The sequence below is a fragment of the Microtus oregoni genome, unplaced genomic scaffold (assembly GCF_018167655.1).
Source record: "Microtus oregoni isolate MIOR12 unplaced genomic scaffold, Mior012 000010F_ref0000083, whole genome shotgun sequence".
Lineage (NCBI taxonomy): Eukaryota > Metazoa > Chordata > Mammalia > Rodentia > Cricetidae > Microtus > Microtus oregoni.
In genome coordinates, this window is record NW_024543069.1 from 19420094 (window position 1) to 19444228 (window position 24135).

Here is a 24135-nt window from a genome sequence, read left to right on the forward strand (position 1 = left end):
AAACCACACTGCACAAACGTGACAGGAGGCAAAAGACATACGGGATAAATCTGTAAAACATCTTCTCTACATAACACAGTGGTACATTTTAATAAGAAAACACCCTGCAAGTTTAGAATACAAGGCACATCTTTCGCGGAACAAGGTCTCTGTGTTTACTATCATTTAAGACAGAGACAAGCAAAACACAGGGTCAAACATTCAGCTCAAGACCTGACGCTTTTCACTAGAATATAAAATATGGAACCAGTGGCTTAAATTGTATCAGGCCAGGGCAAAATGTATCTCATTCACATACACCAAAAAGATGTAAGAGCAAAGCCTAAAACCACAGACAAATGCAAAGTAAAAGTTAGCAACTCCAGAAGTCTTGATAACTGTATCTTTCATAGATGGCCAAAGGATTTATTTAGACGGCAAACGTTGAGCGGGAAAAATGCAAACAATTGAAAATTTGAAGTGTTTGGATAAAATAGCATAGAAAACTGAGCAAAATGGCAAAATTCTGAGTTGAGTCAAGTCAGAGCTTCAATATCCAAACAAACAGATGTGAAGAAAGTTAGCTGATTAAGTGAAAAGATATGTATGATGGCTTTGTCCAATCTATAGTTCGGGCCTACTTGGGGAGGAAATGATGTTTTCCAGTGATATTTTTTTTCCAGTGATAATTTTTTTTTTAAGGAAAACACCTGACATCAACTTGACATTGAACCTAGGCAATCACTGGGCAGTATTTTAGTTTCTAAATCAATCTAGAGCTGCAAAAGAAATTGAGATGCTAAGTGTGTGCTTCCTGCATGAGCACAAGGCTACTCATTGCTACCACGTCTGCCCTTGGATGTTTGCCACCATCGGCATCTTCTGTTACCTCATCAGGACCAGGTCGAAAAGGAATTCAGACCACAGGAGCCAAGGGCACGTTCATAAACAAGTGAGAACTAAACAGCTGTTCAAGAGTTAGAAGAGTATCCCTGGTTGTCCGAATTTTCCTCTTCCAAATCAGGTAATGGTGGACTGAACTAAAAGTCCTCACAGGCCCCTCTGGAGTACAGTGTAACTTTATACTAATGAAAAGCCATGCTGGAAACATGATCCATTCCATAGAGAAAGATATTCTCAAAGCTGGGGAAGAACTGGAAGACGACTCCAGACCACAGCACTGTTTCCTGCCTTATCCCTTCTTCCATGTAAACATCAGAAATTAACTAAGTAGTTGAATAAGAAGACCATGTAGAGAATTTGGTCCTTTGCCCAAATATACAAGAGCCTTTGCCATCTCAAAAGGATGAAGTTCTGAGAAGAGGAGAAGAAGGACTCCTGGAATGCCTAAGACATGAATACATGAGAGTCAATGTTTTATAAAGAACATATCTATGTTTGCAAAGAATTAATGCCAGGGCTTACCTGAGGGACACCTGACTTGGCCAGAGGCAGCTCCTAATAAAGAAAGAAGAACAATGGCTAATACAGCACACCATGACTTATGTCCGTCCCTCCTAAAAGATAAGAGACCCCTACACCCTTAAAGCACAGAAACCAACTCCTTACCAATATTCACTTTAAGAAAGCATCCAAAAAGTATACTTAGAGCTTGTAACAAAGGGAAACTTTAAAGAACACCCGGCTGACGGCACAGAGAAAGGCTATGAATCGATGTTCAGAAGCCATCAAACTCTGCAGGACACTCTCTGGCTTCCATGGCCTTCAGAGACAATCTGTCCACGGGCCACAGTGAGACCACAAACAGATGTCAACACTGGGGAAGAAGAGCTCCAGCTCCACAGTTCAGCCAGGTTGAGACAGTGGCACTAACTCTGTAGGAAGAGTTGGTCACACTTAAAACAAGTGTTCTTCAAAGACTGCAGGTGCCTTTCATCCTTTCATTTCTATCATCCACCTATCTATCTATCTATCTATCTATCATCTATCTGAGGCATGTGTAGTGTCAAGATATTATAGCAAAATAAAGCCAATGGAGGATGCAGGTACTATTTTCAAAGAGTCGCTTTCAAAAACAAACATGCTAGTGTACCAAGGCATTCTCTTCTGAGCTGGTCCATACCAGGTGGAAGTGGTAATGGCATACTTAGAACAGAAGATGGCAGCCCCTAAAACTCAGGGGCACCAGGGGAGATGAGAAGAGACACCTGGGACTATTTCGAAAGCACACAAGAAGTCAGAGATAAAGACTAAGAGGGCGATTTCTAACTTCTTTACTGTAAACTTTCAAAGGACAGCTTGCATTATTCAGATTATAAGACTATCGAACCTATATGTGGATTATTCACACAGAAGAAAATTGTGAGAGACAAAGATTTTAAAAGAAATTCCTACCACCCCATCCACCCTATACGCGTCATTATCAAAAATGCTGAGAGTGATAAATGCATCTGCTTGTTTTGTTTGAAAGATTTTTTTCATAATACAAAGCTCAGCCAGAATAAGACTGCATTTAGCCTAAGGATATTATTTACATGCGTGTGTATGTGCATGCATGTGTATGCGTGTGCGCGCGTGTGTGTGCGCGCGTGTGTGCGTGTGCGCACGTGTGTGTGTGCGCGCGTGTGTGCGTGTGTGTGTGTGCGTGTCTGCGCGTGTGTGTGTGCGTGTGTGTGTGTGTGTGTGCGCGCGTGTGTAACTCCCAGTCCCAAGTACTGGGATAATAGACAGAAGCCTGGGATTACACTCCTCGCTGGGAAGGATATTTAATAAGGATCTTTTTATCGTAACATGGACATCTTGATCAAAGAAAACTGAAAGTGTAATGAGGGAGAAATGAAGCCTCACTGCCCACTTTTCAATTACATCTAAGTCCACCTACACTGCCTCTGTGCAGATCCTTTAGGTTTTCAGATGCCCTGAGCACCTCATGTAATCAAAATATAGAGGGAAGGACCTACGAAAAGTGATGGGCCATGTGCACCTGCAACTGGGCCTTCAGTCTATAAAAGAGTGAGGGGAAAATGAACGGACATGTGAACACTATGTCAAACAGCTTTGCTTATCACGCTGTAATTGTAACAATGGAAGGAAATACTTGATACCTTTTTCGCCAAAACAGCAAGTGGTTTATTCCCGGCTAAGTCCGAGAACCAACTATGAATTGCGCTCTGAGATCGAGCAGTAACCAGCCAGTAATTATCTTTCGCATTAACTTGGGGTTTCTTCTTTCCCGTGTCCTGGAAAGTGTTAAGCTTTAGTTTCTCAGCCAATATGCTGCTGAAGTATGCGCCGATCTACAGGAAGAAACGGAGACGAGACAGTATTTAAAGACAATGTGCAACTCTCTTAATATTTTGCATATTTTATCTTCATTGATTCAACTAGAATCTTTACACAGTCCATCAGAGAACAAAATGGAAACTTAAATTTTTGAAGCCCCAAACCATGATTTCCATATAGTAAAGTCCTGAAGCCCAACGGTGTGATTTCTGTCCGGTAACACAATGCAAAACTTAGGCAGCAGATGTGTCCCACTGACCCCAAACAGTTGGGAAACGAGAATCAAGGTGAGCATTCCCTTCCTTGTTTCATCTTAATTAATAGCACGTGCAAATTTTAGAAAGGAGCTCCGATGTTAACACTGGATGTTGCTTTCTTAAAGAACCTAGAGACATTTATTTAAAAGGAAAATTGCAAAAGGTAGAGCTAAATTAGGTGCTCAGCATTTTGACTGCATTGCCAATTTTATAAACACGAGAAGACAAGGAAGGAGGGTCACTAACACGGAAGAGGACAGGGCAGAGAAGCCGGCTTCTGCCAGTTATTTTATCATTTCGTGTTACCTGTCGTAGAGGATGGGCAAAGAGCAGTAGGGTGGGGAGAGGAGCAAGGAGCCAAAGGGGAGATGGCCAAGGGCGGGACAGGAGCAAGAGAAGAGATTCAGGAAACCTACAGGAGAACTGCTGAGAGTTTTCAAGAATCCAGAAAGCAGCTCATTTGCTTCCTGAGGATCTTTCAATCATATGATGCAAACAATTTCTAAAAAGAGTTTTAGCCAGCAGTGGCAACCAAAGTGAGGTAAGAGCACTACTCTGGAAAGATCCAAAAGTAAGCGTCCCACCGCAGTTATAAATTGGAGGTAAGTTCCCTGCATAGTCTGACCCAGTTTGACTGGGGCCATTCATCAGGTTTATCATCAAGACAAAACGTTGGTACAAATTTTTGTTTAATATGAATAGAAATTCCCTGAACCGGAAAGTGCTAATAAAAATTGTGGTGGTTTGAAAAAGAATACCTCCAGAGATTCATATATTTGAATGCTTGGTCATCAGGAAGGGGCACTATTTAAAAGGATTAGGATTAGGAGGTGTGGCCTTGCTGGAGGAAGTCTGCCACTGAAGGTGGGCTTTAAAGCTGTAAAAAGCCCATGCCAAGCCCTGAGTCTCTCAGTTTCTCTCTCTGTCTCTCTCTGTCTCTCTCTCCGTCTCTCTCTCTGTCTCTCTCTGTCTCTCTCTCTCTTCTCTCTCTCTCTCTCTCTCTCTCTCTCTCTCTCTCACTGGTGATGGATCGTGATGGAGCTCAGTTACCTCTTAGTGTTTGCCTGCATGCCACCATGCTCCCTGCCATGATGAAAAGGGACTTCGCCTCTGAACTGTAAGCTCCTCCAATTAAATGCTTTCTTTTGTACTGGCTACCTTACTCCTGGTGTCTCTTCACAGGAATAGCATAGTGACTAGCAAATACTAGAGTAAGCAGATACACATAGATATGGGATTTAGGTTTTCAAACCAATTCACTGATGTTTTTCTGTGTAAAGCAAATGTTTCTAGAACCTTCTGTGGATAAACTAAGAAGAAGCAGGACCAATTGGCTGTAAAGCAGTCACTAGTGACAAATTGTTAGGATTTTAAATTTCTCAACTGATTTTGATCTTTCTACCAAAACACAACTAAGAGTATATACTACTGCATAGTAAAGAGACCTCTAAGTTCCACTATGTCTAGGTATGTTAATCATAATGAACAAGGGTGTAAAAATGAAAAGAGAAAATTACTCTAAGGAGTCAATATACCCTCTTAATAATGGGGGAAAAACTGAATATAAGTGTTTTATAATTCTCCTCAGTGAATCTTGTAAACAAATTCATACTGTAAGCAAAGTCAAAATTTCTAAGTAAATAAGACAGGAGAAATGCACGTTAGGGCTCCAAAAAAATGTGAAAACAATATCACATTAATAAATGTTTCAAGATTGGTCTCATGCTGGCCTGGATCATTGCCTCCATGTCCTTCCTGCCACTGGGACTACAGGTTTGCCAGCAACCAGCTCGAGTATTTAGTTTTAAGAACAATATATTTATATTATTCAAAAATCGGAAGATACGTATTTTTAAAGCCCCATCCTCTAAACCTCTTTCCTACCTCCAAGTCATTAACTTGATTAGCTGGTTGTGTAGCCCTCTCCTCCGTTACATGAACAGACACAAGCAAACACAGACTTGTGTTTTCCTGTCTAGCATACCGTGCACACTATGCACAGTCAGAATGGGTCTACCTATATGTGGAATTCATTTACTTGTTTAGCGACACATTCGCGTTCTGCGTGGGTATGCTGTCCTTTATTTAATCAAAAGCGTATTAACGAGCACCTGGAGCAGTGGTTATAAACTTCAGTGTTAAGAATGCTGCTAAAGTGAACACCTTTCCCATTCGTTACGGGCATGTATAGGGCAATTTCGATAATTTGGATGGCATGATTCTACAGTTTTAATTATACTATCCATATCACCCTTCAAAAGGTCTAATGCCAATTTATATTCTTTCAAAGAAAGCGTTAAGAAGGTTAACTCAACACTTGTTTTTATCTGCCAAGAAGTATTCAGATAATAGCTCCTTTGATAAGAGCACGGGAAAGGTCAAGTGTTAAGCACTAAGATACATGCAGTTCATGCTAATGAAATCAAGTTCACATAAGAAATATTATGTCTTTGGAGAGATCTCACAGAAAAAGTGGTCCAAATTGGTAAGTGTTAATTTTGTTAACTTGGTTACTTAAATTAACATAAAAATTGACACTAGAAACCAAGAAGTGAGCAGCTCCTTAACACATTAAAAACTCCTACTCTCTTATATGAACTAAATGATATGAACTCTGAAATGCTCAAAATCCACACACTGAAACCCAAGCCCCTAACGTTACTACGATTGACAACAGCCTTTTATTTTATCGTTTTGATTTTATCATTATTTGAATGTATAAGAGAAAAAGAGAGGGGGAGGGGCTTCAGGCACATCCATGCCAGAGCATGTGGATGTCAGGGGACAAAGTCCTGGAGACAGATCTCTCCTTTCTGTCTGAGGCAAGGCCTCAGTTTTTATGAAGACGAAGCTTGTAAGGATATGTGAACAACGTGTGCAGAAAGCAGGCGGTAGTTTCTGCCTCCCAGATGTTTGTGTGTAGACTGAAACTGTCTGACTAGAGAGAGAACTGCTGCCCAGACTGGCCAGCCCATCCTCCTTGTGCTGTACATAACAAAACGCTGAATTTCCAGGTTGCCGGAGGAGCCCTCCATCAAAGCTGGCACAGCTCACCTCATCCCGGCTTTTCTGTATGTCATTTCTTCACTGTACGCTGGTTCTTCTTTCCCGAGTTGCCCCATTCAGATGTCCTGCTGGACCAAGCCAGGTGGGACATGGCAGCAGATCACTTAAGAAAGATGAAAATGTTCTGGGAACAGGCAGTAGGGTGATGGTTATATAGCAGTGTGAATGTGTGTACTACCCAAGATCTACACGCTAAAACAGGGTGAAGTGGCAAACATTAAGTGTGCTGAGATGTGTGTGTGTGTGTGTGTGTGTGTGTATTAATCACAACTACAAAATCATAGTTGTAACAAGAAGTGTATAAAGTTCGCAAAAGACAAACTTTAAAATGTCACTGTGTCCAGTCAATGGAACTACACACAAAACTGCCTGTTTTCTTTCACACCTTTGCAATGGCATTTAAACTGATGAGTTAGCAGCCAATTATTTCTGTGGTTTTGTGAGCCAAAAGAAGTGTAGCTATTGACTTGTGCTTTTTATTTCTTTCTTGTATTTATGATGTTTTTAACTTCATGAGAGTAAAAATATTTTAATATCAAAGAGTAATAATGTAAAAAGAATTTAAAAATCAATCACTAAAAGAAAATGAGCAAAAAAATACTCCTATCTAAGTATCAGATTGATCCATGGAAAAAGATATTTAATTCAAGAAACTTCTGAACATAATATTCTAACTACAATTTTTTTTACATTTTTAATTAAAATATAACTTATCACTTTCCCCTTCCTTCCCTTCCTCCTAGGCCCTTTCTCTCTAACTCTGACTATATATTTTTAATGAAAGTTGGTCTAAGGACAAAGGTATTGGAGAAAAAGTATAAATCTTGCACATAACTTAGGCTGTTGTGATGACACCAAGCACGTCTACTCAGAAACATTGTGTGTGTGCTGTGACACAGAACAGACTCTGCTGGCACCACGAGGAACAAGGCTCACTTCAGGGAAAGGAAGACACAAAGACCAAACAGGAAGAGGAAAGGAAGTAACGTGTGAAGTTCCGCTGGAAACGGGTAGCTACTGAGAGGTAGAGAAGACGGAGGAGTTAGACAGGAGAGTGTTCGTCCTCTCTGCCCGCTGGAAGGACCTGGAACTAGCAGTGCTCTAGAATGGCTGAGCATGCCAAGCACCCAGGGGCAGACACAGACAGAACAAGACGAACCTGGAAGTTGCAGAACAGTGAGAATGGTGGGAATGCCTAACCAGGGTTTAAAGGGCCCCTGCTTAACAAAAATGGAAAATGTGGGCAGCTGAAAGAAAAATGAATGTAATAAAGCATAACCCTTTGCGTGAAATTTATAGAAGTCTAGGCATTTATATGATTTCAAAACAGCATTACAAGGGGATTCTGGTACCGCTCAATGGTAGGACATATGCACAGGATCTACACGTCCTGAGTCCAGTAAAAAAATAATAATAATAACTAGAGACCACCAAGAAACAGAAATAGTAGGAAGGCACTGGGTATCCCAGTGACTGAACGATTGGACTTAGTATAATCAACAACTGGGCCATGGCACTGTGCTCTTCCTGCCTGCAGCCCTGAATATAGTCTTAGCAGAAACAGATCTAGACACCAGCAGCTGTGTAAAACTGGCCCAGGCTCCGCTAGAGGGACAGCCACGAAAGCCATAAAACCAAGTAGAAGGTGGAAAAGGACACTGTAGTCGTCTCAGAATAAAATGTCTGACAAACAACACTATGTGTGCTTCCTGGTTTTCAAACAGGAGGAAACCTGGGACGCAGAATGGGGCATACGTAGCACATATGCACCTCAAGGGTAGAACAAACACCCCTTTCCAGGAGTTACGGGAAACAATCAGCATTACCTTTGAGGGGTTGATTACAATGTTTCTCGCAGAGCCATGTTCGTCTCCAGTGAAGGCTGGCTGATTGTTGAAACCCTGTTTTACGTTCACAGCAGTAAGTTCATCCTGTTCAAGAGAACATACTGATTAAGGAGAGAACAGAAACGCTTCAAATCAATCCAGACGCTGCAGCCTGAGTAAGAACTAAGTTCACTGTTGTCTTGAAGAGAAAGACGTTGAGAGGACAATAACCAAGAGAGCAGACACCAAAAACCAAAGCACACTTGAGTAGGGAAGGACCGAGGGCAGGGCTGTAAATGCTGACCCTGATTCCAGGTGGAGGGCATAGAGGTCGTCTGGACTGCTTACTTAGCGTACGGGAGCACGTGGTCAATCTTGACTGCCAGCGTGGCAGGATTAAAGTCATGGTGAAAACGCATCTCTGGGTATGCATAGGAAAGGAAAGTTAAACTGAGCAGGAGGACTCAACCTGACTACGGTGACACCATCCCGGGAGCTGGGGTCCTGGACTCGAGAGAAAGGAAAGATCAGGATGAGAGCAGCTCTCATTTGTACTTCCTGACAGGGGCTCCTGTCTACGCAACCACCTTAAGCTCCTGCGGCAGGGAGTTCCCTGTCATGACGGGCTGTTATTGCCTCAGCCTTACGCCAAATCCTCCCTGCCCCTATGTTACCTGTTGTAGGGGCATTTGCTCATAGCAGGGAGAAAAGTAACTACTACAAATTTTACATCCTACTACTTCACATGTGCCGTTAACTCTGAACTTATAAACTGGAAAAAGAAAAAAGCGAATATCTCCTTCCCATATGCATGGAAACAAGAGACTGTGGAACTTTTTAAGTTTTTGTAGGAATTGTTTTGTTTTTCTAGACGTGGGTCCTGGGGATTGAGCTGCCTACTCGGAAGGCTTGACAGTGAGACTCTTTTTCCAGGTGGGCCATCTCACAACCCAAGACCAGAAAATGTTTTCACTGGAATTGTTCTGAGAAGCTCACAGTTTGACTCTCTTTCCTTGGTGCCCTGTCTTTTCTAATACTGCATTTAATATCGTCTTTTTAACTTGCATGTGCATGGGTGTTTTGCGTGCATGAATGTATGCGCCACATGCATACAGTGTCTGTGGAGGCCAGAAGGCATCAAAACTGGAGTTGTGAGTTAACCTGTGTCCTCCGGGAGAGCAGCCAATGCTCTTACCTGCTAAGCAATCTCCCTAGCTCCCAGCCCCATTTTAGATTCAACAAAGCTCTCGTATACAACTTATGAAAGACCCCAGCATAGTGAGTGAAAGACAGAAATGAAATATTTACAGTAATAAGTTTGTGGTAGCAAGTATGGCCCCCATAACCCACAACAGCGGGCTGAGGGGATCACTGGTTTTACACATCCTAGATCACTTAATCCTTACCAACATAGATCCTATATGGTCAAATGCGTTTCACAGGTAAGAAAAGTGACATACATTATACTAGTGCACCATCTGGGCAAGCCAGCGATGAAATATTATCCTCGATCCTAGACTACAAAGAGATATTTTCATGACACAAAGAACAAATGCCACATGAAAATGAGATCTAAAAATACAATGGCTACTCCTACGACCCTTAAAATGACCTCCTGAAAAGATGTAGGAAAACGTTCCCAAGGTTAAACACATCATAAAAATAGCCTGGAATGATAATAACTATGATAATTATTATATTAAATAATCATTGTGTATAATATATAGTAAAGATAATAATTTTACATGTGACATAATAAATATTATTAATTATTACTGTTTCGTTTTTGTTTTTCAAGACAGGGTTTCTCTCTGTAACCCTGGCTCTCCTGAAACTCGCTTTGTAGACAAAGATGGACTTGAACTCAGAGATCTGCCTGCCTCTGCCACCAGGTGCTCAATTTAAGGTGTGCGCTACCAAGCCTAACAGCCTGGAATTTTAGAAATTTAAACAACAACAAAAAAGCAGAACCTCCTTGCCCTGCCCAGATTATCAATGAGTTCTAGAATAATCAGAGCTTGAGAATACTGGCAAAAGATGCTATAGGAAATGAAGCAAGCAACAGCCTCAGTGAACTGAGCTGATGGTCACCACAGCACAAAAGGCAGAATGACAGGCACCAGTTGCAACTGTGAGTCAGAAAACAGTGCTCCAAGGGTGTTGAAATACGGAGCAGCCGGCTGTGTCCCGCCACCCGGCTAGCTTTACCCGAAATAATTACACGGAAACTGTATTCTTTTAAACACTGCCTGACCCATTAGTTTCAGTTTCTTATTGGCTAGCTTTTACATATTGATCTAACCCATTTCTATTAATCTGTGTAGCCCACGAGCTGGCTTACCAGGAATGATCTTAACCTGCGTCTGTCTGGAGTGGGAGAATCATGGCGACTCCCTGATTCAGCTTCTTTCTCCCAGCATTCCATTCTGTTTACTCTGCCTACCTAAGGGTTGGCCTATCAAATGGGTCTAGGCAGTTTCTTTATTAATAAGAAATCACTCCCACATCATTTCCCCTTTTTCTGTTTAAACAAAAAAGAAAGGCTTTAACTTTAACATAGTAAAATTATATATAGCAAAACAGTTATCAAGCAAGAATTACAGTTACAATATTTATATCTATTTTATCTTTTATCATTACTAAGGAAAACTATAACTATCTATTTATTCTTCAACTCCATCAAAGACTCCAGAAGGATATAATATTACCTAAGTAAACAAGAAATAAGAAAACTCTAGAAATGACAGAGACATCTTGCTGCCTGGACAGTCGCCCAAAGTTCTTTTGTATGGTTGGGGCATCCATCTTCAGCCTTCAGGCCCATAGTATCCAGCAGACATTTCCATGAAGCAGGAAATTTCAAAGACAGTTCAGTCACTATCTGCTGTGTCCTGCAGAATGTCTCGCAGACTCTTTCATGAGTCATGAACCCCAAAAGACCGTCTCACCTTTAGGCAAGTTCAGCAGTCCTCTCTCTGCGGGTTCTCTTTGTCCAGTTTATGCAACAGTCCAGGCAAGAACAGTTTCTTGTCCAAATGGCTATCCAACTCCATAAGGATCCTCTTCGATGCCCATCTTCCTCTCAAAGTAGATTGGTGCCACCAGGAGCAGATATGTCTCATTGTCATGAAAAGTCCTAAGTTATTAAAACATTAAATGCCATATTCTGCAGTCTTTGAAAGATATGAAGAATGTCTATCTAACTGAAATGTATTTCTATATATCTAGAAAATCTAACTAACATGACTACAAGCTTGACTATTATTGATGATTAACCATTAACCTATATTTTTTAATTATACATTACATTTTTAAATGAACTACACAATCACAATACCTTAATCAAGATCAGAAATACATATACATATAACAAAATTGACTGTAAAATCCACACCAATGCAAATTACTCATACCTATATCATTTCCCCCTTTAAATGTAAAAGAACATTTACAAACAATATTTTGGGAACATGGGCGCAGTTTTTTTTCTCCAAACTGCTTCCTGCTGAATGGGGGCGTCGTTAATTAGGTCTTTCATGGTATAACCTGTGTGCTAGTTTCATCTCAGTTGGCAGTTGAGCGAAGCAATTTTTTGAAGATGTTCACAACAACCTTTCAGGAGGGCGTGGTCTATCATACCAAATTGTAATAGAAGAAATCCACAGGGTCTGGTCCTCTGTGAAAACAAAAGAAGACCCTCTCCAAAGCATCATATTCTTAAACCCAAATTTTGAAATCGTAATACCCTTATATCCATTCTGGTTTAGGTTGGCAGCCCATGTAATGAAATGTCTCTCTGTACTTAGCTCCTTCATAGTCAAAAAATTTAAAGAAAACACAATGTACATAATCCAGACTCTCTGTGAATTTTTCATTTTTACGTGGCTTATTTTTCTTTATTTCTTTTAATCTCTTAACTATCTATACTCTGTCTCTTTAAAGACTTTACCTTTTTTTTTTAAACCATTAACTTTATTCTCTATATTCTTTTTCTTCTCTCTCTCAAGCCTACGTACATTCATCCAACAGTGTGGTATTTTATGTCTGAATCTGTTTTATTGTGAATCTATAACATTTTTTTACTATCCAGGAGCATTTCTTAAAATGTTAAGCAGTTCTTAAAAACTTAAGTTGCACCATGTACAGGTAATACGGTACCGCCTGTGTCCTGCCCAGTTGAAACCCTAAATGCGCTGTTTTTATGGTAATTACGGTAGTTCCTGTCTGAGACCAGCACAGTTTAGCATGGCAGAGCTGAGCCAAGCCGCTCCTGCCTCAGAGCCATTTGGTGCCCCTGAGCCACACACAGTTCCAGGCACACAGCAGTCCACATTGTCATCAAGCAAGCCGTAGAGCTTTACTCCAAATGCTCCATTCAAAAGCTCTGTCTCCCTCAGGAGCCAGACAGAGATCGCAGTGGCGGCACAGCCCAGAAAGCCGGCATTTTAAAACAGCCAGTTTTTTCCTGTTGCTGAGTCAGGACAATTTCTTTGCAGCACGCAACCCACAAACAGCAAAAAGCTGTCTTAAATTCTCTCTCTCTCCTTTTTAAGCCCTCTCAGGTTTTACGTGGAGTTCATTAGCATGTTGGATGCCACTCTGTTGAAATACGGAGCAGCCGGCTGTGTCCCGCCACCCGGCTAGCTTTACCCGAAATAATTACACGGAAACTGTATTCTTTTAAACACTGCCTGACCCATTAGTTTCAGTTTCTTATTGGCTAGCTTTTACATATTGATCTAACCCATTTCTATTAATCTGTGTAGCCCACGAGCTGGCTTACCAGGAATGATCTTAACCTGCGTCTGTCTGGAGTGGGAGAATCATGGCGACTCCCTGATTCAGCTTCTTTCTCCCAGCATTCCATTCTGTTTACTCTGCCTACCTAAGGGTTGGCCTATCAAATGGGTCTAGGCAGTTTCTTTATTAATAAGAAATCACTCCCACATCACAAGGGCACTATGGTTAGTCGAAAATCTTAAGACAAAACTGTATAATTTACATTTTAAGTCAGAAAGCTTTTGATCAAACTTAAGAAATAGCTAATAAAAAAAAATGCCTATAGTCTTAGCATCTAAAACAGCAGGGATACAAATGGGGTCATGAGAGAGTATCCTACGAAAACTGGGTATATGTAGATTTGGCTATGATTGCCACTAGAGCATTAGGGGACACCGGGTGTCAGCCATATTCTTTTCTCATAAGAGCTGTGATTTACTCACGGAGAAATGCTAGGCTTTTGAGACCGGCTAGTTCTGCAGTCACCTCTACTTTCTACTCTCAGATAACACCACTCACTCACCCCCCCTCCTTTCCCTTTCAGTCTTAACCGCCTCGAATGGGGTTCTAAAAAAAACAAGTAAAAACCAAGAGCATGGCAAGCCAAATTTGCATGGATGGCCTATTTTCTGAAGTACCTGAAATGAACAAACACTAATAGCAAATATCCAAATGAGTTAAGAATAAGACACACTCTAGTGTTTGCTACCATTGACAACACTTCTCAAACTCCAATGCTGCACCAATTGCCTTCTCTTGAAGACAAATCATGGTATCTGCAGACCCAACTTTGAGGAAGCAGGCTATGATGGTGGCAGCATCAGACAGTTTTAAGTGATTTGGACAAAAGGTGATGTGTGTTACATGTATTCACACAAGAAGCTTCTGTGATGCTCTGCTAGCTTTGCCAAGATCAATTAGGTGTAATTAGACAAGAAAGAGTCCAAAGCTTAAAACAGAATGCTTCTAAACTGCCAAGCCAAAGCGATCTGTAAGGGACACAAATAGCTACTACCTCCCTATGAGCGTTGAACCTCTTCAAAGACTTTCCTAAACAGGAGAGTAACAACCACCAACCATTGCAATGAGGGTCCTTGCAAAGACAGGGACAGAGCACAGCCATTACCTTGTAGTCCGAGACAGCATTACACCACACCATGCTGCTCAAATGGAATTTCTATTGGGAGGCGACAGAGGTAACAAAGATGTCCCAAAAGTAGCTAAACCACAGATCAAAGAAGAATCCTACACTCCCTCTGACTGACTTCAACTAAAACATAGCACAGTGTCACGTGTTGCTATCCCAGCACGTCAGAGGCAAGAACACATACATCCCAGCCAGAGCTACATGGTGATAACCTTGTGTCAAAAAAGAAAATACAGTACACGCCTTAAGGTAAATTTAGAAAGAGGGAAAAAAAAGCCAGTATTTACATTTTTCTCTACATTTTCAGATTCTAAACAGAAAAATCAGACATTTGGGACTACAGGCAAATTCCTAATGCGACCGCAAGTCTCACATGCAAACGATGAGGTTGCTGTTTCTCTGGATCACTTTCAAAGCAATCTTTTAATTCCAAAAAAATACGTCAAGGCTAAAGAGATGGTTTAAGCCAGAAGAGGCACTTAGGTGCAGACCCACCTGCCTGAGTCTGATCCCCAGGACCCACATGGTAGCAGAACCCCACAGAACCAACTCCCAAGAGCCATCCTTCAGGTTCCACGTGTGTGGCACAGGGCAAGGATCTCACACACACACACACACACACACACACACACACACAAACACACATCTTCCTTTGTTAAGTAAAAAAGATCTCTTTAAAGAAGTGAACACGTTTTTATGCCAGTGTAGAAACCACTTAAGCTCCTTCTCACTCAAGAAATGAAACCAAAAAGGCCAGCTTAGCACAAATTCCACAAACCATGTAAAAGGCAGATTAATAAATGGCACACAAACACATATGCACATACACATACGCACTTGTACCATTTTCCACCCTCACCATCCAACACAGGGTCATGTAGACACTCCCAACCGTCTTGGTCACCTCAAACAAACGCAGGACCACTCAAGGAACCAGACCGAAATCTCCGCCAGAGATGAAGACAACAAAACAGAAAACCAGCCCCTCGGCTGCTACCCAGGAAGACTGGTTATCCCATCTCACACGGACACATGTTCTAGAAACGGCTTTATAATTACGTTTTGTGACCTGTACCTCTCTCTCAAAAGAGCATCCTCGCAGACTCCTTAGGGTATCTCCTGAGCCCTGGCGGAAAACTGCTAACATCCATGATTGCATGATATGATGTTCATGGCCAAGATAGCATGATAATCCCCGTCACAGACAGTAAAGCCATTGGGCAATGCATAAGGCTCACAGTAAGACTCTTTCACTCCCATATGTCTTCACTAACCATAACACTTCTCACCATACATACCTTACACTCCTTCCTTTGAAGTACTCTAAGTAGCCCTCTCATCGAATGCCTGTCCTCACCTTTCTTCTCCTAGCTCCACTGTGTCTTCCTGAAATAGTGTCCTGACCCGCATGGCCTGATCCAAAAACTGTAGAGGGCCTTCCCTGTCTCTGCCCTCTGAAGAAGCTAAAGAAAGATCTAGCATAACTCTCCACGGGTCATCGCTAACGTGGGAGGCCTTTTCCCCTACCAGACTCCGGCCACAAATCAAAGCATTTCCCTATGACTGAAGATGCAAAGTCTCAATGAAGATCAGTGGTCCGGTCTGGCTAATATCCTGTATGCTGGAATCTCACAGATCTGTCTTAGAAGGCAGAGCTCATACCTAGCGCAGAGACCAACTTACAGACCCCTCTATATCTCCTCTCTGTGTTTAAAAAGAAACAAGAATAACTCACAGGACTAAAGTCACGTAAGATAAAATGTTGCAGAGTTTAGCACTGTGTCTGATCCATGACTAAGTGCCCTGGTTTTTAATATTTTAACTTGTATTTAATTTAGTTGGCAATTTTATGGATTTCAACGTCTGCGCCTACATCATATGATTTCCACACCTTCACCCTTACAGAATCAAGAAGTCTTCTGAATTTCTCAAGCCATAATCCAGGCCCCCCCTCCATCCAATCACCAAGTAATTATAAATCACAGCACTGCAGTAAATCTAGACAATCAACCGTCGGCAAATGGCAAGTCTGGAATATACCCCAGAGAGAAATGCTGTCTGTTCAAGAGAACAAAGAAGGATTTATCTCAGTCTGAGAAAACAGACAGGTGAGAAGGTTGCCTTTAAGATGAGCTCTGACTTTGAAGGACCTTTCTCTAAGAGGATCTTACAATACCAAAGTTCTGAGCTCTTTCTTGAGGAGACACCACATTAACAAAACAGAGAGGATGAAGAATCAGGAGTGTACTATGCAATTCCTAAAGCAACCACACATACATATGATGTGGGATTGCCCTCTGTATGCTGTGAATACCACTGGCTAATAAAGAACTGTCTTAGGCCTATAGCAAGGTAGAACTTACTAGGTAGGGAAAACTAAACTGAATGCTGGGAGAAAGGGGGCAGAGTCAGAGAGAAGCGATATAGCCCCACCAGAGACAGGTGCCAGACAGAACCTTGCCAGTAGGCTACAAGTCTCATGGTAAAATATAAAATAATGGAAATAGGTTAATTCTAATGTAAAAGCTAGCTAGCAACATGCTTAAGCTATTGGCCAAAGAGTATTGCAAATAACAAGGTTTCTGTGTAGTTATTACGGGGCTGAACAGCCAGAAATGAACAAGCAGGCCCATACTACACACATACAAATGTATAACCAACATCACAACAAGTACATTTATAAGTTTCTAATAATCTAAAGAGAACAGGAAAGGGACAACAGACTTGAGTCCAGCTGAAGCAATAATTACAGTAAATGTTATCTAAACAGTTGTGGAGTGCTTACGCTGAAGTATTATCAACTGGATCCAAAAGGGAAAAAAAGAAAAGCCCAACTCCATACTATACTTTAAAATTAAGTGAGACTTTCAAGACGGATGAATTGGTAGGAAATGGATAGAAGCAGATGCAGAGGACCTAAACGTAAGAAGATGCAAATTAACACCAGATAAAATAAACTTCGTGACAAGCAGAATCATGAGCAATAAAAAGAGGCAGGTCATGACAAAAGGGTCGGTTCACAGGAAGGGTAACAATCACTGGTGTATGTGCCATGAAGGAAGACAGAGGAGAACCATGCTTGATGTCTATCAGGTGGGGAAGATGAAAGATACCGACACCTGGAGAACAGCAGCAAAGACACAGCTGCAAGCGGATCCTGAAGCACGGAAGTGGAAGGAACACACAGGGTGTGGTGGGTCACAGAGGGAAATCCTGTCCTTATCATAAACACACTAAAGGCTCTAGGCAAGGGGATAGCAGCCAATTACATCAGTCTGCGTTGAAGACAACTGATCAGAATGGGGTCAAAATAACAAAGGCATATGGGAATAACACTCTGGAGGCCAGAGGGCCCTGAGTTAGTGTTGACTTACAGGTAGCAAACCTAGAGGACGAGATGCACAGGAAGAGGGGTAACTGGGAAGCCGCAAGGGTCCAGGACAGACCCCAGGAAAACTCAACAGTGATCTAAGGGTCAGGTAGTGAAGGACACACCACAGCATGGTCATTCCAGGAAAAGGAGACTTTTTACCTGTGTTTTACCTGGAAAACCAAGGGAATAAAGTGTCTTGTAGCAAGAAAAGACAACAGTGTCAAGCACTTCTGGGATGTGGTCATCCCTGGAGACCTCAAAACCACACTGGAGGGATCAGAAGAACACATGGAAAGGGAAGAGGCAGTAAGTTCACAGGACGCTTCTAGAAAAGTCTGGAGAAAGAAGAGCGAGATCAGGAATTGGGGTCATAGGGTAGAGGTAACTTTAAAGCATGGTCTTCCGGGATGTGTGTCATCAACCCCAGGAGGAAGAGCAGGCAGGGGAAAAAAATGCAAGTAAGAAGATGAATGTTCTGCCTTTGCATGCAAGACAGCACAGCCATACCCAGTGCCAAGTCAGCCCAGACACTTGAAAGACGGGGAAAGGTTTATGCACACACTGTTCAGGGTCCGGGCCCAAGGGCAAAAGAATTTCAAGTCCTAGTCTGTACTAAGTGTGCAGATGACCTTATTTGAACTAGTGTCTTTGCAGATATGAGCAAGCCCAGTGGGTTCATAATGAATTCGTGGCTCTGGACCTACTAGCTTGGTATTGTGATAAATGAAGGTACAAACACGAAGAAAGACAGTAAGGCCAAGGCAAGGCAGAGATTGGGAGTTATCTGGCTACAAACCAAGAAGGGCCTAATCTACCAGAAGCTACAGAACACAAGAAAAGTATTAATAACAAGTACTCACTGACAACTGTAATTGAGGCAGAACAACTATGTGTTGAGACCTTGTACTGAAAAGAAATCTCTATAGTTAGCAAAACTGGTTTTACTATATCACCCACTATATGGCTATTGCTGGGCAGTTATGTAACATTAGCAAAGAAACATCATTTATGAAGCTGGAGCTATGTCTCTGTGGTTAAGAACCAGTATGGCTTTCCTGCAGAGAACCTGAGTTTGGTTCCCAGCACCCATGTGGAATAATCACCTGTAACTTCTCATAATTTCTAAAACAGTAGTTACTGCTTGGTCTTCTATAGTTCAGGGCTTAAAAAAATAAAATATTTGTATTGTTTATGCTAATAACAATACATTCTTCTCACTGAAGAAAAAAAAAAAGAGCACAAGGAAAGATCCCTGCCTGTGGCACCACGTGGCCACAGCCTTGCTGACCCTGTCAGTGAAGACTCCTGACCTGTGAGAAAACAGTTGCCAGGGTTCTAAGTTGTCCAAGCTATGGGTCTTTGCCCCAGCCGCCCTACGAATCTAAATAGAAAGGGGACTTCTGCCATTCCTCAGGGCAGCACTGTCCCTACAGCCAGGATCCAAGCCATGGGGCAGCAATGCAGCTGCGGCACAGCAGCTGAAAAAGTGGTTCTGCAGTAGGGACCAAACATGCCACCCCATGACCATCGGAGAAGTTGTTTAAAAGGAAAGCAAGGTTTGCACAGGCTGCCTTGTTTGCCGTCAAACTACTTGATGGTGAGAACATTACTACCGGCCTCTAAGACAGGGCAGAACTCCCCGAAAAAGAAACTGTTCCCCTCCCTTGGCCTCAGCAACATCTCTAATACCAGGGCCACATTTGCATCAAAGTCACACCAAAAAGTTGTCTTTTTATACCCACTGCTATTAATATTCACCTCCCGCCCTAACCACACCCGAGGCCTGACAGTCCCTAACGATGGGACCTGAAATAAAGCCTGGCACAAAACAGCAAGATCTGCCTTCATACCTATGCCTACTGAAAGCAAAAGAAAACGGCTTCTAATCATGGGAACAGTGATAGCTCTCTCCCTGGTATCTTCTGTAGGCAGCACATGCATGCCCATCCCCATATAACTCATAACTAACGTAGGCGTGGTAAGAATTATCTACAGGTTGAGAAACTGGGTAGGCTCAGTATGGTTTGACTCTTAAGTGGCCACCTCAGGAATCTCTGAAAACAACGCTTCTGGCTACTACTGGTGAGAGTATGGAGCTGTGTCATTGGCTGTTACGTATGGCATTCTCCAAGATGGGAAGACATCTGGAGTAAGCAGTGTTGCCAACTAACCTAACCCAGAATCCTACTCCTGCTGTGTGAAACGGAGGTAATGCTGCCCACTTCACGTGGCTATTTTTAACACTGAACCATCACAATTATTACCATCGTGACCTCTACATGACCAGCACATACAAGAGCAGCCATGCACATGACTGGGTGCTCAAAGACTTTTAAAGGATTAGATGGCAATGTCCACAACAATTGAGTAGCAAGCACACTCAGACTGCCAATATCTCTTAACGACCTCCCTCATCCCACCCAGAGTTGCCTAGTGAGGCAGGCCGTTCCTCCCTTGTTTTAAAGCAAGAGAGCCTTTGATTCCAATTAAATCTAAATGCAGTATACTTAGCATTTATTCCACTCATTTAAATAATTGCATCCCATTAATTCACATTCAAACCCCATTCAAATGCTTGTCACCCACTGATATCAAACACCTGGATGCGGCTCTCAGAAATATTCCAGGAAAACTGCAGGAGGAAAATACCTGAACTTATAGATTTGCATATACATAAGACAGGGAAGAGAGCCAAATGTCTGATAGTTTACCCTACCCAGAAACAGTCACAAAGGATGGCTTTCTCTTTAAATTTACCACTGCGAAGAAGAGCCACAGGCTCAGATGATTCGTGCGTTGCAAACTTTCTAATGTAAATTCTTCCTTTCAATCATATTTTTACTAAATGATTGTAGGTTTGTTTTTGTTTTTCCAAGGCAGGGCTTCTCTGTGTAATATAGCCCTAGTCGTCCTAGAACTCGCTTTGAAGACCAGGCTGGCCTTGAACTCACACAGAATCACCTACCTCTGCCTCCAGAGTGCTGGGATTAAAGGTGTGGGCCACCATTGCCCAGCTTCACTTAGCATTTACTGAGACCAGGTGTGAAGTGATCTGAAGCAGACACAGCAAGCACAAGTCTTAGCATGTGTCCATGGATGCTAATTCTGCCGTTACCTAACTTCCCTGCCTCAGTGTGGCTCTTCTTGGTTCTCCTTCTCCCCATTCCTAGCTGCAACCCCACCCCAAGCTCAATGCACCCCTGTGGGAAGCCGTACCGTGGGAGAGCAGAGAGCAGTTTCTCCATTTTGTTTTTAGTCACCGAGATTGTGTTCATTCATTATAGCTCAGCTGTTCACAAACACAGGGACTAACCGAAATTCTGAATCAAGGAAGACAAACTTGCCTTAGCCGGAGTGCAACAAAGAAACGAGCCCAGAAAATGGAACACACAAACACCAGTCTGAACGGCAGACCTCAGTGGGCGCCTCTGAGCTCCTCCTTTCCATTTTCAGGAAGCTTGCTCACGCCCACCTCTTCAGCCATGCATCACACACCTGCCACGCAGTTCTAGCTATTAATTGCCACCAAAGCAGCCCAGAGGGCCAGAGGCAGGTTTTCGAGGAGCAATTTAAAGATGGGATAACAAAAAAAACCCCAAAGCTATGTGGACGCTTTGAAAGCTAAGACTTTAACCAGTTGACTAGCTAAAGGCCGCTGGAATTCGTGGGGCCGGATAGGAAGGTAGGACGACTGTTTCATTTCAACCACAAAGTGCTAATTTGAAAGCCTGGCACGTCACTACGGATCTAGCACAAATGTGTCACCCTGAAGTCTTCAAGTAACAGAACCCTGCACACTAGCTCAACAGAGTCCCAGGAAATATGAACACTGTCCACACCCCCTCTCTTCCTTTGACCAATTATCAGCAAGGGCCACTTCTGCAGTAGTACTCTGGCTCATTTTACTTCATGGTCTGGTTACTGATGCCACCTCCCTCACAACCTCCAGGGCTCGACTCTCTCCCCCACACTGGACTTACTAGGCGTGAATCAGTGAGATTAATTTAAAGGAGACTTATGTGCACTCTCCACCATCCCCCAGAATTCCCCACAACCAATCTGCTGGGACAGTAGCAATGGCCCAGTTGATCTGTGGAGCCCTCCCACCCCTTCCCGCCAGCACCCTGCAGTATCCCCAAGCATCTTAGTCTCTCTTTACTGAACTCTCACAGTGCCTCCAGCCTCTCTCTACAGAAAGTGTAACAGTTACAGCACAGGCTCCGAAGTCCAGCTCCAATGACTAGTCATGTATTTCCTGTGCCTCAGTTTCCTCATTTATAAACAGGAGCGAGTTCCACTCGCCTTGGAGAACCAGAAGCTGGCATACACCCAACTACACAGAACTGCACTAAGAACAACAGATCTGGGAAATACTGCCTGTTATTATGTAACTGGCACTTTACATACCACTGAATGTAAATATTAGTCCTCAGTCTTAAAAATTAAAAAAAAATACACCAATCGTTTCATACATAGTTTGGAATGGGCTCGGTGAACTGGATGCAAACTTGCACGAGGCAGTGCCGCTCCAAAGACCAGCCGACACTGGCTCCGGTTCTTAAAAAGCCGCACACACATAGTAAGCATTTGTGTCATGTCAGCAAGGTGACACTGTTGCTACATGCATGTGGCATCTCGCATTTATCATACGTTTATGTCAGGCTCCAACAGAGTAAAACAATCTTGCCCCTAACCGCAGCTGCTCTGAGACACACGCACTCTTCTCAGGGAGATGGACAGCCGGCTTTGAGCTGCTTTCTACACACAAGCTAACCAAGCACACGGGAGGCACACAACAAGTCCTGAGCACATAAATACATATTCTCAAAAAGTCTGATTCATTAACGGCCTCTAAGGAAATTTCAAATCATGTTAGAAATTTAAAGACTATCTCCGATGCCCAAAGAACCTTCGAAACAGTTGAGTTGGCATTTCGTTTAAAACTGACCAAATTAAAAAAAAAATTACTCACAAAATATTTTCCATACTGTCTATTCGCAAGGACAGACCTGTGTGTAGCTCAAGTAAAAACAATGAATAAAATCTGAGTGGTGTCTTTACTGTCTTTCCTTGTAGGACAGAGGAGGAAAATGATTAGAACCGTCCTGGAGCTGGCATTTCACAGGTCCTCCGCACCTTTAAACAAAGCAGCCCTTCAACTAAGACCTCAAAGGCACACATGGCACTGTTAACTCTCCACTCCTCTCCGGCCTTTTTTGTCAGTCATTGGTCAGTCACCCAGCTGGGTCGCTCCATCGGTGAAGTGACTGCAAGAGAGAGCCGCAGACCCAGCACTCAGCTGGTGTGACGCTGTGTGGAGCTCAGGACTTGCTGTGTTTTCTTGGACAAATTCTTCCTGCTGAGGAAAACCTGGGCACAATCAAACGGACTCTGAAAATGTCTAGAGATTCCAAGGGATCCCCATGCCTCTTCAACTTTCTCAGGAGGCGATAAAAGCCATCCCCCCTCTGGAGTGCTCAATCTCTGCCACGCTAGCCTTCTTCACTCTAGCCTCCTCTGCCTTCCTCCAGCAGTTTCCGTCTCCCAGCACTTTCTAGTTCTTGTCCTAAAGCACACACTCGGGTTTACAGATCCAACATGTTCTTACTTAAAAGGGAATCAAGCGATTCCTCCCAACATGGGGCCCAATGTCCCACTTCTTATGCCAAACCCACCTGCAATCTGAGCACTCAAGAGGCTGAAAGCAGGCGGGCCTTCAGCTCCAGGTCAGAAGGGGAAGTGTCAGACTCTCTCTCTCTCTCTCCTTCCCCAGCCCCCCCCCCCATGTGTGTGCCTGCATGTGTGTGTTTTAATCCCAGGCAAATATGTTAGAACTATAATCCCAGGACTTGAGGGTGAAGGAAGATAGCTCAGCTCTCCTACAAATGGAGTTAGAGGTTGAACCTGGTCTGCATGAGATGGTTTAAGAACCAAGAAGGGACTGGAGAGATGGCTCGGTGGTTAAGAGCATCAGCTGCTTTTCTAGAAACCCATGCTCAAGTCCCAGCATCCACACAGTAGCTAAGAACTGTGTGCAATTCTTGTTCTAGGGGGAATCCAACACCCTCTCCTGCCCCCACATGAGCACAGGATACAGATAAACATGCAGGCAAACACCCATGCCCCAAACAAATAAAAACAGTGTATCTAAAAAAAGAAAGAAAGAAAAAAGTGTGATCAGGCCCAGGCCTTCCCCACTCAGACTCAGAAACACCCATCACCTCTGAGCACTCGAGAATGAAACATGCCATCACTGGTTTGTTCCCACCAACACCTTTTTTAATGACTCTGGTACCCTGTGCACAGATCAGGTAAGCTCCATCCCAACTTCTCAAAGCAGGAACCACTTCTTCACATTCCGGCACTGCCATAGCCTGTACCACATTGTGACTTAGGTATCCACTTTCTGATAATGACTGTTGCCCCGTTCCCAGATCCAGCCTCCATTAATATCATTCCTTTATG

The 24135-nt window shown here is 42.9% G+C and overlaps 1 protein-coding gene across 13 annotated transcripts in view; it reads right to left on the reverse strand.

The window, feature by feature from the left end:
• Positions 1 to 24135, reverse strand: part of Med12l (mediator complex subunit 12L) — a 310727-nt gene that overhangs the window by 272700 nt on the left and 13892 nt on the right. For 11 of the 13 annotated variants that reach the window (XR_005974940.1, XM_041659477.1, XM_041659475.1 and 8 more), the window contains exons 3-5: positions 8372 to 8476; positions 3045 to 3236; positions 1405 to 1437 (exon numbers count right to left, since the gene is read on the reverse strand). Coding sequence is in view for 12 of the 13 variants with exons in the window: in XM_041659477.1 (XP_041515411.1) it covers positions 1405 to 1437; positions 3045 to 3236; positions 8372 to 8476 (330 nt within the window). In the remaining variant the exon portion in view is untranslated. The remainder of the gene's footprint in view (positions 1 to 1404; positions 1438 to 3044; positions 3237 to 8371; positions 8477 to 24135) is intronic. The other 2 variants (XM_041659476.1, XM_041659470.1) reach the window with 1 other exon arrangement.